This window comes from Oxyura jamaicensis, chromosome 2, assembly GCF_011077185.1.
Source record: "Oxyura jamaicensis isolate SHBP4307 breed ruddy duck chromosome 2, BPBGC_Ojam_1.0, whole genome shotgun sequence".
In the NCBI taxonomy this organism is placed as follows: Eukaryota; Metazoa; Chordata; class Aves; order Anseriformes; family Anatidae; genus Oxyura; species Oxyura jamaicensis.
Window position 1 is genome coordinate 2,655,201 of NC_048894.1, and position 17,450 is coordinate 2,672,650.

Genomic DNA, 17,450 nt, shown 5'->3' on the forward strand with positions numbered 1-17,450 from the left:
TTTTTTTTTTTTTTCCTCTCATTTTCATTTATTTTTCCCCTCCTCTGTTTTCTCTGCAACCCCTGCGCTTAAGATGACTTGAAATTCTCCTTTCGTTGCCACTCAGCTAAAGAGGTGGGATTGTTCCAGCGCCAGCAAGTTCTTAGAACCTGCATTTCACCTCTTTTATTTATGCATTCACTTTGTTTATTTTGACTGGGTTATACCTGATCTCTCCTTCTCCTACTGTAAAAGAGAGAGAGCGAGCGAGAGCGATCGGAAAGTTATTTTTTTTTTTTTAAGTGCTTTGATCCTCTCCTGTGAAGAACAAAAGGCACTGCCTGAATTAAAGAGATAATGATACAAGTTGACATGAGCATTTCAAGGTGATTTCGAGCTAGTCAGGTGGAAGGAAGGAGGGGGGAAAAGGATGAAAACATTTTTTTATTATTATTTTTTTTCCCCCCCTTCGCTTTAAGGAATATTTAGGGAAGGAGGGGGTGAGAGGGAAGAAAGAGCACGGAGGTGAGGCGAGGCAGAGCAACCTGGGCTGGCTGTGCAGGGGCAGAGCAGGGGCCGGGGGAGATGCGCCCGGGGATGCGCGGAGCCCTGCGCGCCCCCAAGCTCCGCGCATTTGGGGCCGGGCCGCCGCTGCTTCTCCGCGCTCTCCCCCTACGCCTTTAAGAGGCTTTTCGCTCTCCCCCACAACAAGCAAATGGTGCTGGGCAAAGGCATGTAACTGCACGATCTGCTCTAATTACCCCGCGGAGGTAATTGGGCTGAGGGAAGCCCTAGGAAGGCTCCAGCTCCGCGCTTCTCCGGCTGGTGCGGAGCGGTGCAGGGGGAACGGGGGCACCCCAGGGCTACGGGGACACCCGAGAGCTGTGGGGACACCCGAGAGCTGTAGGGACACCCCAGGACCGCGGGGACACCCCAAAGCTGCGGGACACCCCAAGGCTGTGAGGACACCCCAAGGCTTCGGAGCGGAGGCTCCCCGAATCTCGGAGAAGGAGCCGGTCGCTGCGGGGGTACCGGGGCGGTGCTGTGAATAATCACCCCAACCACCCCCCTTAAAATAATAATAATAATAATAATAATGCTAAAAATATATATTATCGTTGGAAAAGTGCACGGCCCCCGGCCGGGAAGGGGGAGCGGGGTGCAGGTGGCAGCAGCAGGGTGGCGGAGGAGCTGGGGGCCGGCTCCGCGCTGCCCGGCGGTGCAGAGGTGAGGGTGTTGAAGGCAGCCTCTCCAACTATGTCAGGTATGTCTGAAAGCAGGGAATTCGTTGGGATGGGAGAAAGGCAATAAAATGCAAATGCGCGCTTGGGAAGACAGGCAGCAAGAGCACCTGGACGGGAGTCATTAAAAAGCAATCTTTTATTCCCAGCCACGATCTAACTTATAATTAGAAACTCCGCTTGCATTCCTGATTGGAGAAGGAAGCGCATTCCTCCAATACCAACATAAATATTCCCTTGTCACCCACCGAGGGGAGAGGAGGGCAGGGCGGCTCCGAGCCCCCGACCCGCAGAGGTGCCCGGCGCTGGGGAGGGCAGCTCAGCTTCCAGCCGGGGCTGCAGGTGTGCCAGGGATCGGGGTGGGGGGGGGAATGCTTTTTAGTATTTTATTTTCCTCTTCTCCCCCTTTCCTTCTTTCCCTTGGTGCCAACCAGCGGTTTTAGACGTTTATTTTGCAAAGAGAGCAAGCCCCCTTAGGCCATGGAAATGCAAAGGAGGTTTTGATTGGGGTGGGGGAGTCAAAGGAGAGGCCGGGTGCTGTTACGTGTGCTGCCTAAATTCCCCCCCGTACATATCCCTTTCCCTCTTTATTTATCCCCAAGCAAGATATAAACCCAGAGGCACCCCCCCGGCCGGAGCCCCAGACACCCAGAGGCTGAAGGGGCAGCACGGGGGTCCTTTGGAGACCACAACCGCGGCAGTGCAGCTTCTTTTCTCCTGGCCAGATCACGCTCTGCAAGGACAGCTTGCTCCCAGACTAGACTATTTAGCAAATCGATCACCCTTCTTTATTTTATTTTAATTTAATTTTGTCCTTTTTTTTTTTTGGACCGCAGGGAAGGGAGACAGGGCCAGAATTTTTTTAGTTGGATAGTGCAAGCAACAAACATCTCATCCCAAACCTCTCTGTTTAAAGCCTCCTGAACGTCTCCTCCTAGCTGCTTGACTGCTTGGAGCAGCAAATCTGTAATTTACCATTCCCAAATTGTGCCGCCCCCCCTCCGTGAATAATAGTTTCTAATTAAAATGTAAACTCCCCCTAATGCACACAGAGCTATAGATACCTACTCTGCTCTCAGCTTCGAGACAATCTGAGCAAAAGCAGGGACTAAGAAACGATACTTTCCTGTAGGGCTTGGTTAATTATTCTCCCAAAGGAAAGAAATTAGGGGAAACACCAAGTGTGTGTTTGTCAGGGGGGAGCAAGTGGGCACGTATCTGTTACTGTAATCGCCTCCACACAGGGCGCCTGCCTTGGCCGTGCTCTTTAAGTTGCCGTTCCCACCATGGCATAGGGGCACCTGTTTAAAATCGAGCTGTGCAGTGCTGGGTGGGCTCTGCACAGCCCCGGATGCATGGTATGTTAAAAAAAAAAAAAAAAAAAGAATAAGGGTAAAGAAAACATAGGAAAAAAAAAAAAAAAAAGAAAGATCCCCCGGAGCTCTCGTGCTCTGTCCGCATCCTTTCAGCAGCCACGGGGGAGAAAGTTATGGGAGCATCTTGGAGACTAAAGTCTCCAAATAACAAATTTACAGAAAGGGATGAAATAGGCTTTGAAAATAATGATTTAAAGTAATAAAAGAAGAAGGTGCCGGTTCCTATTGGGACCGATGTGGCAAGTCTGCAGGGACGTGCCGGTGTGATTTATTGTGGCACAGGAACCCCAGGGGACTTTCCCCAGCACAGCACAGCATTGCACCCTGCGACCTAAAGCAGGCACTGGTAGCAGCAGCAGGCTCTTCTGCATCCCGTGGGCCAAATTAACAGAATATATATATACATATATATCATGGATATATATATGTTTGTTTTGTTTTGTTTTGTTTTTCCAAAAATTAGTGCTCTTTATTTGTGGGTTCTTTTTGTTTGTTTTTTTTTTAATAAAAGAGAGACCAGACTAGGTGAAGAAAGGAAATTTAGGAAAATCAAAAGCAGAATTCATGAGCGGAGGGGATTAGATATCTCCTGTCCTGTTGGGGTATGGGGCACAAGCAATGCCACGCTGGCAGCATGAACAGAATTACAGCTTTTCCCAGCTAACTTGCACCGCCTTGGCTGGCTGGCTGGCTGCACGCCCCGTGGAAAAACATTTTATTTAATTTTTTAATCAGTGGCATGATGCTGGACTTGGTCTGAGGACAGTCAGAGAGTACAGGAGAGGTTCAGGAGGGAGAAGGGTTTGATTAAGGAAGAAAAACCAGCACTAAAAGATGAGCTGCAGTGCTGGGGATCTGCCCCCCCCCCCCCCGCATCCCGGGAGGTGGTGCCTGCAGGAGGAGATGGCTGAGCAGAATCAGAAGTATGGGCAGACCTCCTCACCACGGCAGGAACCTGCCAGCTGGCATCTCATATCTTGTTCTTCCTGGGGTGCGAGGTAGCTTGGTGCATGCTGAGTGGTTACAGCGTGTGCCTGGGGAAGGGCTGGAGGGGGATGCCGCAGCAGAGGAGATGGTCACCGACAAGGGCTTTGTGTGGCAGCACCCTTTTGGTTGGTGGTGTGTCACTTTCTTTGTCCCTAGGAGCCTCGTGTGATGTTCCCCAGCTGGGGGTAGCCAAGGAAAGTGCAGAAGCACATGAGATCCAGTCCTGAGAGTCAGCTGCAAGGTCTTGATCTTGGGCCGACACCTGGCTACTCTGCACTGGAGCAAGGCTGCACAGAAGTGGGTGAAATCCCTTCCCTGCGTGACTTGACGTAGAAGTAGTTGCTGTGGTTTATGCTGCTCTTGCACCCATACCTGAGGGTTTGGTAGGACGCAGATGATGCGGTGTGGTCTGGCCAGGGTGCACTGGAGGTTCCCCATGTCAGAAGTGGCACAAGGAAAGGAAAAAGTATCATAAGGGTTTGATGGGTGAGAGTTGGTAGAGCTCCTGTCCAATCTGCTGCTCTCTGTAAGATCTGTGTCACATCCTAAGTGGGGAGGGATGAGACTGGCCCCATTATGAGCTGGGTAAGGAGATAAGCAATAACTGCTGGCAGCAGAGTAAAAGCAGTGTCACTGAAGATGCCAGGCCAGCATCATGAAGTGGCTGTGAAGAGTGAGTGTTAGAAATATTTTCCTGTCTATGACCTCGTTTTGCACTGATTTTAGGCTGTTATTTCTTGTTCTCCAAGACCAGCAACAAAAGCACTATTGGTTGAATCATCCAAGTAGGATGAGGTTGGCCAAAGCTGTTGCTGTTCTGCAGTAGTCACTTTACAGCCCAAAAAGGCTGGAAAAAGTGATCTAATGGATCTTTCCATCCCCATTTCTTGTGATTCAGGAAATGCAAGTGCATGGAAGCAGGGTGGGATGCCAGCCTTGCCAATAGAAAGACAAGTGACCCCATGGCATTACTCCAGCAGTATGCAGGTTCACCTGCTGAATGTGTCCCTGTGAGAGTTTGGTGGCATCACTGCAATAAAAGCCATGTGCAGATGAAGTCCTGGCTTGTGCCATGTTTCAGGTGTCTCCTGGCATCTGTCCACCTTGGGGTGGGGGGAACAGCCCCTGATTTGCACTGGGGTGGATGAAAGCCAAGCGGGGTTCTGGATCCCATGAGAAACCCGATTCTCCTTTCGTTGCAAATCCTAGAGAACCAAGCTGAGTCTTGGCAGGCTCTGCACTTGAGAAACCGAAGCTTAGGTTTGGCAGAGAGTGTGTAGGTTAAGTGAGAGGTGATCCTTCCTCGTTAGCCAGGAGGGAGGCAGAGCCATGGAAGGTCACCCAAGGGACAGTGTGAGCCATGCACATTGACATCAGAGCTCCTAAAGCAATCTCTAGAGCTCAAAAACATGAATTACATGTGCCTGTTCCTCCCCTGCTTGATTAACCGGAGCTGGGGATTTTGACATTTCTGAGGCAATAGCATTCATCTTAATTTCCTCTGCTACTGTTTGCAGTAGGATGTTAAGCAGCTGTCATGCTCCTCTGCATAGGTGGCTGCACTTCAGCTATATGCGGTGCAATCCCTGTTCATCAAGCCCTCTCCCACCCTTGCCCCAAGGCTTGGGAATTACCTTTATATATATAATATCTATGTTACAACACTATCTTACATGGCCCTGTTTTGCCAGGCAGTATGTAATCAGAGAAGGATGCTTTAGCCTGCTCTCAAACACCAACTCTTCCACCAGCTTGGATTTTCCTCAGCGCAGTGTGGATGATTGGACCCAAAGAGCATTGGGTACAGAGGGCAGCTGGGTGAGGGGACCATGCTGCATCAGCATAAGCAGTAGGACCTCTTGTGGGGTCTATACTTGGCATGTATTGTGCAAAGTGTAAAGCAAATATCTTACCATCTCCATTTTTTCATGGTGGTACTGGAGAAGCAGACTCTAATGTTGTCTCTAGCATAGTCCAGGGATGGAGGAGTGGTGCCATGAGACTGAGTGACTGGACCAAGGTCATACAAGTCTCTGTCATGGGAAGAACAGTAAACTTGGCAAGGTCCTAACAAGAGTGTTGCCCCTGTTTCAAATATGGGGATGGTTAGGATACTCCCAGGAAGCACAGAGAGTGCTAAACAAGAGCCGTCATCTACTCAGATTTTAGTCTACTTTTACTAAACAGTGTTGTCCTGATACACTCATTGATTTTTATTTAATTATTTAATTATTTATGTTCATTTTAAGAGGATTTTATTAGCTGGCAACCTAAAACCCGGAAAGTTGATATTCAAAGCACTGAACCAAAGCATTGGCTCAAACAAACCAGCCTTTTCTAACAAAGAATACATAAAAGTGAATTATTTTGCTACCCAGCTCTTTTTGGATAGCTCCAGAGGCAAAACATACCTTTGCACACCTTTGAACACCTCTAAAACATCTCACCTGAAAATCATGGAGCACTTACTAACATGGCTTAAGCACTGTTAAGTACCCAGGAAGGAGGACGATGATTTTTATTCCCATTTTACAGATGGATAAGCAGAGGCAGAAGACTTTAAAGGCCCTGTCCTGAGCCATACAATGAGCCCTGCGGCAGGGCTGGTTGTAGCACCAAGACACTTGGATTTCTGGTTCACTAAAGGAAGGCAGGTCTTTTCTTCTTTCTAAAGACCTTTCTACACAGGTTCCATGTCCTTGGGTGCTATTGCAGTGCACAACATTAGGCAGGATAAAGAGGTGATTGCTTCAGGGAGCAGACATTAATGAAATAGGTGGGTCTTATTCTCCTCTCTGAACTCCTGTGCTGCTTTGATGGAACTTTTCACTTGTGCACATGGCATTTTTTTTCCATATTCAGCTGTAAATCTAGGCCTGGGGAATGGCCATTGCCCCTGTTTTATTTGCCAAAAAAATGTCATTTTAACTGATCCCTCTAAAGGGTCACACTGAAGGAACCTTGGCTTTTGCTTTGAATCTGTGATGTCTCTTAGGAAAGAAAAGCTATAGATTGCTGTTCTTACCCTGGAGGTACCAGGAGAAACAGGGCTGGTGTCTCCATCCCAAACCCATGGGATGCCCGTCCTGCTCACACCCCTTTTCCTACAGCTGGGATGAGCCAGGGGCTCAGTCTGTGCACCTCTTACTGCACTTACTGGTGCTTTGCCACTTCTCAAAGCAGCAGAGGAAGGATGCTGTTCTGTGCTAGACCTCACCAGGAGCAGATATTCTTGCTTTGCATTTGCAGGAGGGTGACAAAAGCCCAACAAGACAACCGTGTGTCAAAGCACATGCTTCCCCCTCGCTCAGCACCGGCCTTCCTTGAGGAAAGGAGCCCGTACTTGTGTTCCTCGAGAGCATGATTCAAATAACCCAGCCACATTTCAAAGGGCTTTATTGGGCATAATGACAGCACTTAACAAGCATTGCACAAGTGTGTCACAGGGGGAATCCTCCGGGCTCTGAGTCACAAGCGCTGCATTTGGACAGCTGGGTTTAGTGCAGTGTCTGTGCTGAGGACACAGTCCCATCCCCAAGGCCTTCTGCGAGCAGGGGTAGACCGGTCCTGCTTCCACCAAAATCCATGTCAAAATTTCCTTGCTGGAGCAGGACTGGGCTCATGTGCTTGCTCTGGTTCACAAAATGTCTACAGGGGCTGGAAGAGGAGAGGAGAAATGTGCAGGAGGTCTGGAGACCTTCACTGCAAAGACAGAGAAGAGGTTTCTAGGCCCAAAATAGGCATCCAATGTCTTCGGGTGATGTGGAGCTTGATGCTTGCTGCCCAGTCAGGTGGGGCTGCTGCCAAGGTGATGATGCCAGGGAAAAATAAATAAATAAATAAATAAATAAATAAAAAACTGAAATAGTGGATAGGAAGGAAAAATAAGAGAGAGAGGAGTATGGGCCTGAGCATGCATGTCTCATCCACGTGCTCAGGTAAGGCCTGATGGGGCACAGCCCCAAGACCACAGGAAGAGCTCTTCCCATCCCATCTCACTGAACCCAGCTCTGCTTTGCTGACACCACCAAATGGAGGCCCAGGGTTATCAGATTCAGTGGAGCTTCACCCTGAAGGGAGGTGAGCACCCAGGGAAGTCTGTAAGGAGCTCCCCATTGCGTACCAGGGCTTTGCTGCGTTAGGCCCACGGTGAGTCTTGCAGAAAAGCCACTCCTGGTGCTGTCTGTGTTAAATGTTTCAGTTTAGCCTGGGTCACTTGTAATGATTTTCTTCCCTTCTGTCCCTTTAAAAGTGGCAAGGTTTGCTCTGAATCCTATTATAATCTTAGCTCAATGTGTAAAAATTCAGCAGATCACCAGCTCGCTCCAAATTCTACCAGTGCTTGCAAAAAGCAAGGGGAGGGGAAAGAGAACCGATACATTAACTCCCTTGTTCTGAACTCTTAACATAGGGCACTGCTTTTAAAAACGGCCTTTAAGCCAGGGGAGAGCATTACGCATCACAAAGAAGTTGTTTGTCTCTTCCTTGCTTGTCACCTGCATATTCGCAGTCCCCTTCCCACTTGGGTGCTGCTGATACCCAGAGAGCACTTTGCATTTGTAGAGCCTGGGCCATCAAAGGAGTTCAAGGTGCCTTTGGTCTCCCCATCAGTTTCTGTTCTAGTATCAATATGAGTCAGTTATGCTTTTTATGGTATAGTGATAATTCTTAGCAGGGATGCTGTTACTTTTCCAACATGCTTTCACCCCTTCCTACACCATACTGATGTAAAATGCTTTTCTCTCACTGCATCTTTCCACACCCCGAGGCATGGCATCATAGAATCACAGAATTATAGCATCACCAGCAAGATCATGTCACAATGTGGGGCTGAGTCCCCTCTCACATCACAGGTCTCACATCAGAGCCCTTGCTATCAGGGGTGGCCATTTCTCCTCTTCATGGGGGAACTCAGGTTTGCTTAGGTGGCTCATAGAATGCCTCAGGGGCTTCTTGAGCTTGAATCATGGGAGACCCCCACATTTCTAGCCTGACTTCAAGTCTATCACAAATTATGGAAGCTCACTTTGTCCTTGTGTATCAATCCTGGTGTTCAGTTTAAGCGCGTCTTGCAGGAAAGACAACTAATTTCAAAATGAAGATACGTGGATTTCTGTCAGGTGAGCGTGCATAGGTAGACATCTACTGCCAGTTAAGATGCCTGATGGCATCCTGGTTGTCCTCACTGGCCCAGTGGGGACCATATAAGGTCCATGGATGACATGCTTCTTTTTGAGCATCAGAAACTGGTCAAAAAAAAACCTAGACAATCTCAGCGCCTCTTGAAGCCCATCTGCAAACAACTGTGTGAGGCCTAGGGTGGAATTTATTTTACCTATTTCTGTAGTTTAGATGTCTCCATCCAAGACAGGTGCTCTTGGGTCCATTTGGTGATGGGGAGAAATGGGCACTTTCTGATGGTTAAGCCCTCTGTGACTATGGAGGAGCTGAAACAGTCAGCTCAGAGAAATCCCCACCACTGGCATCCCGGTTTTGTCAGATTATTCCCAAGACAGGGATTGCATTTTGAGAGTTTGTTCATTTGCCTATTTCCTAGCTGTCACAACATGCCATCTAGGCTGGTGCTAAAATCCTCTAGGCCACCCCTCTCCTCAGCAAATTCACAGTCTTATATTTTTTCATGTCTCAGCATCATTGCTGAAAGCCTAAGCAGCTTGAGAGTTTGGCAGCTTTCTCTGTAACACATTTAACCCCTCCTCTAATCCAGCACACTGCAGAGCACAAATATATCTTCCTCATCCTCCTTATCCTAAGCTGCCAAACACATCCAGAGTCTCCCACAGTCCTCCAACCACATCCACAAGTCTTTGATACAAGCTTGTAACAGAAAACCATCTCAAAACTTACAAAATAATACTCAAAATAGCTTTCTTGCTTCCCCATCATGACGGGTGTCTCAGCAGAGGATACCATCACTCCTAAAGATTCAAGAATTATATCTGCATTTCAAAGAGTTTATCTGACTTAGTTTTATTTTCAGTTCCCTGAAATAAAATCCTCTCTCTTTTCCCAGTCTGCACCTCCAAATTCTGCTTTTCCATTTTCATATTCCCTCTACATCCCTTTTGGAAGATGCAGTTTTTTATGGTAGAGTTTGGGCACACGCAGGCTTCCAAGGAATTTGCTGTTATTCGGCAGAATTCCCACTGTGGGACAGAGCAGTGAGAGAAGGCAGAAACCAACTCTGCTGCAGCCAAGCCTGTGAGACGAGGCCAAGCAGCACTGAGCAGAGCAGGGATTTCTTCTGCTACCAGAAGAGTGCACCTTGTCTAATAGAGATATCTGCTTAGGGGTGGGAAGGCAGGAATGAAACTCCTTGAACAGTTGCCAAGCCCACCATTCAATTTGTCCCTCTGCCCCCAGAAGAACAACAATAGAGCCTGTTGCTAGACAGTGTTGTGTGGCTTGACAGAAAGCAACTCGAAATCCTCGCAGGCTTAAGGGAGCATTTCCATTTTTTTACAAGACTATAGTAACTGGGAAGTATCAGGGCAGTTTAAGCTCTTGCTGGACAGGCAAGGTGTTCTCCAAAGCATAGTGAAGAGTATGGAAATACCACTGGGTGTCAGATGAGGTTTGGAGAATTTACTGGGAGACTCATGGCTCCTTTAGAGGCATAAAATCTGGTTAATGCTGGTTTCTGGGGGATCCAGATCTGACTCCTATCCCTTCAGGAGGGAGAACCACCTTTCCACATCAGCAGTCTCTAGCCAAGTTTTCTTTAGAGTTATTGGCTACAAATAGGATGCAACTCATCTGAGGTATGTTAGACATTTTCTTTCAGATGGGATGAATCACTCCCCAGCTGTGCCAGTTTTCTCACCATTGCCTGCAATAGGATCCTGGATGACAAGGTCAGACAAACATATCTCATTTTGAATAGATGGATTCAGATCCTTTTTTTTCCCTTTCAATACACTCCTAAAAGCTAGGAGCATCTAGGCAATTAACGATCCACCTTGCCCGTAGATCATTACGAGGATGCTTCCATTAGGAGAGTCTTTTGAAAATCCCAGTAGGCATTTCTTTACATCTTTAGAGACTGAAATATCTTTAAAAATCTGTCACCTGAAGTCCTGGTGTTGCATTCCACATATTTACAAAAGAGCTGAGAAAAATTCACATATGTCGGAAGGGCATTTGAAATAATTTCTTATGAAGAAATGAAAGAATTTCTTATTTTTCCAGCATGTTCTTCAGTGGGAAAAGCAGACCTGATGCATTTGTTGTGAATGACTTTGCCTTACCAATCCAGACCAGGAGAGCTTCACTTGACCCTGCATACCATAGGGATGCTGCCTGTCCTTGTAGGTTGGCTTTGTAGTGGTGGTCAAGAGCCATTCTGGAGGCTCTGGAAACATTGCTTTCTGATGTGCAGATGCTAGGAATATGGTTTAGAGGTGTTTTGATGTGTGTGTGTGTTGATATAGTCTTTTTCTCTCTTTTTTTCTCTTTTTTTTTTTTTCTTTTTTCTTATCTCCTATGGTAGTAAGGGATCCTGCCTTCTGAGGGACTAGGAAGGCCAGTCCAGCCTAGCCCATTTACCATCTGGCTAGAACAAAGTGTATTGATATTTTTCAAGGCCTTGATACACTCTCATTTACAAACAGTGTAAATCTCTAGAGAGAGAAAGTGGCTGCTTGATTGCCAGGGTCTGAAAGCTGTTTTGCTGAACATGAGCATCACATGCCATAGAGAGAACAGAGGGTGAGCAACAGAGATTTAACTAATTATTAGGCACCTTAGGTTAGTGGAGTTGCATCCTACCATGGGTTTGCAATAATAGACACAACTTGTACCATCATTAACTCATTCAAACAAGAAATCATCTCATCCATCCTCACGTGCCACAGGCTGGATTAAATGTACCTAAATCACAGTTGTAAAGAAGCAGTGGATATAAAAGGTAGTTAGAACTGAGTCATTACTAACAATAATATCAACTGGATGAGGAAGGAGCTTGCTGGATCACAGTGTTTTTCTAACAAGACAGGTCATGGATATTAGCGGTTTGATTGCAAAACTTAGAAGTCACTAACAACAGGAGACAAAGGGCGCAGTGGGAATGAGTTCTTGCCTGAAAGAGTAACATGGTCCAGACAGATGGGGCAAACAACTGACTTGAAAGGGAATAGATAAGACACATTAGCAGAAGATTGGGAATCAGACAGGGAAATGCTAATTCAGTGGCCGCTGAAACCCTTGGTGCAACTTGCCCACAGGCATATGGGAAGTCTGTGATAGAAACGAGCAGTGAGTCCATCTGTCCTGCTGATGCAATGTGTAGTCGCAGTCTCCTGATGCAGGAAATGTTCAAGCTCAGTCATCATATAAGGCAGTGTTTTGTCAGCACAGTTTTCTAACAGCTCCACTGAAATTACATCTACAAGGTCTACCAAAAGACTCTCCAAATTGTAGTGTGGAAACTACTTCAAGGGTTATATAGCCTGGCATATATTTACAGCCGCAAACACATCTCAGCTAACCTAGCTGTTGTGTCTGCCACCAGCAGTGCTGCTAGTGGTAGTTCCTATTGCCTCTGACGTTGGTACTCATCCGGAATAAATTGAGAAATTCTGGCCTGCCCTCAATTTCCAGGAACAGACTCAGTGCAAGCTAGCACAGGCTCCTCTTTCAGTTCCTGTATGGAAGAGCCCAGTTTTGCCATCTTTAGTACAAGAAGATTAAGAAAATATGGAAGTCCTTGAATCTCTGATGAGTTGTAGGCTGTGATAAACCAGGGGAAAAATATGACCCTGGGGATAAAGCATGTCCTTAGGATATGAGATCTCTGGTCATATTCCTTTTCTGCACTACACAAGCTTAAACAAATAGTTTGGTGACGTGGATGGATGAGAATCAGCTGGGGGAGGAAAATAAAATAAAATAAAAAAATCCTATAGTCTCTAGCAGAGGCAGGCTGCACATATCCGATTTCAATGTAGAGAATGGGGTCACTGAGCAGAGCCTGAGGTATGGGTAGAAGAGCTGTGCTGGACTTGCCTTTGACTCACTGTTTCCAAAAACATTGGAGTTAGGATAACAGCCAGGGCAGCTGGACACTTGTGAGTCAGTATGACAGAGACCATGAGTGAAGAGCTTAGGTTTGTTCACATTACCGTAGAGATATACAAAATGCTTATGCACTGCAGCCGTGCTGAGCAGGACTCGTCATACTCCATCTCAGAGCTGGACATCTCATCTGAAGTAGTCATCTAGGTTCCCTCTCTAGTCAATGAATGAAAACTGACACTTCCTCACTGTGACTCATCAGACCTATCTGTGATGCCAATCTTAGGATGCAATGACTCTCTGTAGTAGCCAGTCTCTGTGTTGGTGGTCAGGAGAACCAAGATGACTACCCGAGTGCCTGACTTTAAATGAATATGGTTAGGTCAAGTGCCCAAGGTCCATCATTTGCAATCTCTTAGACTCATATGGACCACTGGTGTGGGTCCCCATGGGCAAGGAGTTTGTGTTTCTGTAAAATTCTGTCCTTTGGGGGTTTCTGTGGTGTTTGCCTATGAGGCAAAAGCTGATTTGAAAAAGGCTCTTGCAGAAGCGTCATCGGGCAAAGACATAGGTCAAAGACATAGTCTTTTGGGCTAATGTTTGGAACTGGTAATGAATTGCTACGTGGAGGTACTGTGACAGATACCATCCTCAAGGCCAATCCCAGTTCTGAAATCACTACAAATCATCAGCTACTGTTGCCTTCTCCTGAGCCCGTGTATACCTGGCAAATAGGAACTGGCTTTGATTTTTTTAACATATTTTCCTTTTAAATGCATTAGAGAGTGTCATATTTGTAAGAGCTTAAACAAATATTATATGCACTTTTTAAGTGAGTTGGAGATTTCTATGGTTCTGCTGACCTTGCTAAGGAGATCTGTACAAATTTCTTCACACACTTGTGCGGTCTAGACCTCAAATTCCCAGACTGTTTCTGTTACTGTGAATGCGGAACAGTTTGGCTTATCTTAAATTTCCTTTATCTTAAAGATGTCAGAAAAGATACCTGGGATTTTCTTTGATCCCAAAAGGATAAGGTGGCATCGATAGAATGGAATAGTGATAGAAGTGTTGTGAACATCCCTTTAAACTGCCTACATTTCAGGTCTGTGTATAGGTTTTGCTATTAAACCTGTCTGGTTTTTAAGTTAGGCATGATCTTAGCCTCAGGCACTACTATGCTAAGTTAGACTTTATTATTAATATTAGGAGAGAATAGATATAGACACCTCACGTATAATTTGTGTGCTTTCCAGCCAATGTTGGCCCCTTTCTCCGTGAAAGTCCCTTCCAAAGTTTGTTTTTAAACTGCAGAAGTGTAATCGTAATGGGAGAGCTTGTGCAGGGAGACTGACATCCTTCAGGGCATGAGCTTCGTGCCACTGAAAGGGCTGGCAGGCTGGGAACAGGGAGGGACTCATGGAAAGGTTCTCAGACACCTTGTTCCTCTGCTCCATCTCTTACAGCTGGTTTCCACAGGAGCCAAGGGTTAAGCAATCCTCCTGCTTGCCTTCTTGTCCCCCTAATGTCATTTGAACCCATCAACCAAGTGAGCTTTTCTTGGCAGAGTTTCTAGGATAAGCACGAGTGGCAGAGAAATGAGCAGCTAACAGGAGGAGAGATGTGACTTGCAGAGGGAGAGGCTGCAGTGTGTGTGCATGTTCATGTCTGTGAGCATGTATGCATACATGTGTGCATGCATTTTTCCTGGACATCCAGACAGGCAGACAGAGAAGTAAGTGGTCTCGTGTTTTACTGCCCACAAAATAATTCTTTGCTCTGTATTTTTTTTCATCCATTCATCTTCTCCTTTCCTTCTCATTCTGACCGTGTGATTCTGGGGAGGAAGGAGAAAATGGAATGGGCTATACCATTAATTTCTTGATAGATGTATTGCGCCATATGACTGAGGAAGAGATGAAGTGAATGAACTTTCTCAGAAGGTTCAAGGGGAGTGGAGGGTTCCACTGTTTGAAGGCCCGTGTTTCCCAGCCACCTCTTGTCCCCCGAAGCAGGACAGCACGTACCACTTGTCTCTTTTTGTCTTGTGTCTTAGCCTCTTAACTCATTTAAGTCTTAATCCTGCAAATTGCTTCATACTTTGACTCTGGGCCAGGAAGCTGCTGCTTAGCTTTGTATTTATCCTAAATATCTGAGCATTTCTGGTCATTTTCTATGCACAGGCACCAAGCTGGGTCACACAGGCTGAGATCAAGCCTGAGAGCAGGGAGAATCATTCCTGTGTTGGTCTGATGCATAGCACATTATTATACATGCTATCAGGGACATACATTAATAATGTATGTAAATTATAGGCATATCTCTCAGTCCCATCTCCTATCCCATTGCAGGAGAGAGAAGGATCCCAGTTAAGGCTTGTATATATCTGACAACGTGTAGCAAAACTTGGCTAGGAGCTGGATGGGGTTTTGGGGCATGCAAAGACAACATTGCGAGAACTTTTGTGTGTATCCTAATGGGCTTCAGCATTTGCAGAATCCTTCTATCTAGTACCTATCCTGGTCTGCACCCAGCTCTCAGATACTACGGGTGTTAAGCTGAGAGCTCCTGCTCTGAGCTCCACAGGTTTCTGGTGGAGTCTCCATTGTTGACCAAGACTCAAACAATGTGAATAATTGATTTGGTAGCTCTGTGGAACAGAATCTGTTGGCTAGAGCGTGCTACTGAGATTTAAGAAACTTGGGTTCAAAATCCTGCTTCAAGTCAAGCAGAGGAAACTTATGAAGCTCATTTTCCCATACCGTGGATGAGTGCCCTAACCACTAAGCTGCTGACTATGAGTATAAAGGGGACATTGCGTCCTCTAACTTCACTTTGGGAATGGCACCTTAGGGGATGGGCACATGAACAAATTACCACAAGGTAAGTTAGGGTGTGATCTAATGAGATGCCAGTTTTTCTGTGGTAACTGCCCGTGTGAATGCTCTTACCCTGCAATAAGTGCAAGATGGTTCATTTATACCAGGGGGTAAGAACATTCGCATAGATGTTCACATGGCTCACACCCTGCTTTGATTCCCAGTAGCTTGGTTCTGTGCCTCCAATCTCAGCACCCTTGAGAATTCTTCCTGGAAAAAAAAAAAAAAAAAAAAAAAAAAAAAAAAAAGTATATCAAATTCTTCTGTTTTACCAAATCCCTAAATCTGCCATTTCAATATTTCCAATTGCAATTCTTTTAATGCATTTTTGGTCTGCCAGAAATGATTTGCCGAATTTGACTCCGTTGCACTCTTTTGGCAGAGAGCAGCTCCACCTGAGAGCCCTGCAGCCAGCTTTAACCAACATGGGCAGATAGTCTACCAACACCTCACAAGCTCTGCCTGCCTCGTAGTCAGAGACCTTCTGGGCACTGACTAATGTTAATATCCCCATTTCTCACAGCCAGCCCCTGAGCCCTGAAGAGGTTTAAACATGTGGAGATATGAAGCTAGGCTTATAAAACACCATTTAGCCCTCTGAAGAAACGATGGTGTGGTTGGGAGATGAGCAGTGCTTACAGGTTGCCTTGAGGTCAGTGGGTGCTCAGCACTTTTTCGTGTACTTCCCATAGGCCTGGGAAATGGCCACAAAGGATAACAGCAGCTCCAAAGAGAAGACCTTGATTTCAGTTCCTGGCATACTGGTCTGGGATACTTACAAGGTTACAGAGATAGACAGCAGTGCCTGGGAGCAGGCTGAGTATAACCGTGCATGGGTCCAACTGAGAGAACAAGAGAAAATGCCCTTAAAATGTTCCAGGAACTGGTCCCAACATTCCAGTCAAAAAACACTTGCTTATAGGGTGGGACCTTGTCTCATGATGACCCCAGAGGCAGGCTGACTCAAGTTATCTTGAGGCATCTCCTTTCAAGTTAAATTAGGAAGATTCAATTCGTCTTTGAGGTAGCATTCCAACAGCATGGGACACCCTTGTTTGAAAATAGGGCTTGCTGAGAAAGTCTGAGGACACCTTCTGCTTCCAAGCACACAAGGAGTTGTATCCTTACTCTCCATTGGGTGAACAGCACACTCCCCTAACAGACCTCTGTGGATGGAATTCACTTACTTAATTTTAGCTATGTAATGCTTAAATATCTGAGCAAATCATCTTACCTCCCTCTAGAAAGATGGGCATCTTCTGAGGGCGATTCATCCTTCCTGAGATAGGTATCTTTGGTGGATGTGATGAATCACTGTCTGGAGTTGCCTATCTTTCTCCATCCACTCTAGAAACAGCCTAAACACCCAGCTTTTAGACAGCTAAAGTTGGGAGGTAAGACTGAGTGCCTGAATGCCTGACAGATGTCATTGATGTGATGCCAGTTGGTGTCCAAAAGGTTTTTATGCCTTTTTTAAGAGTGGCTGATGAGAAGTCTTAAGTGCTTGTGAAGTCCTTGAACATCCTTGGTGATATTGACCAATATGAGGTAAAAGACCCAAATCCTCTCTGGTGCAAAGAGCAGAATTCTTCCAATTTAGGCACATGTATAAATTTAACTAGGTATTGCGTTGCAAAGTTACTTTCAGGAAAGTGAAAACCTGACATTAAAAAATGAAAACTGAATGGGAAGGCAGGTCTATTCTTGGAAAGAATTGAAAATGACCTCCTTTCCCAGAGAAAGTGTGTTTTTAATCTGTCCAAGGTAGAAGCAGCATCTGCTAGGTTTTAGCTTTGTGGTAAACAAGAGGATGTTAATCAGTCCAAAAACTTAAGATTCAAGAGGACTTTTCAAAAGATTTTTCCAAGAGAATATTTACAGAGATATAGCCGATATTCAGGACTGACAATGATTTTTATTTATTTATTTATTTATTTATTTATTTATTTATTTAT

At 45.9% G+C, this 17,450-nt stretch overlaps 1 protein-coding gene across 1 annotated transcript in view; it reads left to right on the forward strand.

The window, feature by feature from the left end:
- Window positions 1–17,450, forward strand: part of WNT3A (Wnt family member 3A) — a 101,003-nt gene that overhangs the window by 15,460 nt on the left and 68,093 nt on the right. The window contains exon 2 of the mRNA XM_035319678.1: window positions 1,107–1,243. Coding sequence (XP_035175569.1) covers window positions 1,107–1,243 — 137 coding nt within the window. The remainder of the gene's footprint in view (window positions 1–1,106; window positions 1,244–17,450) is intronic.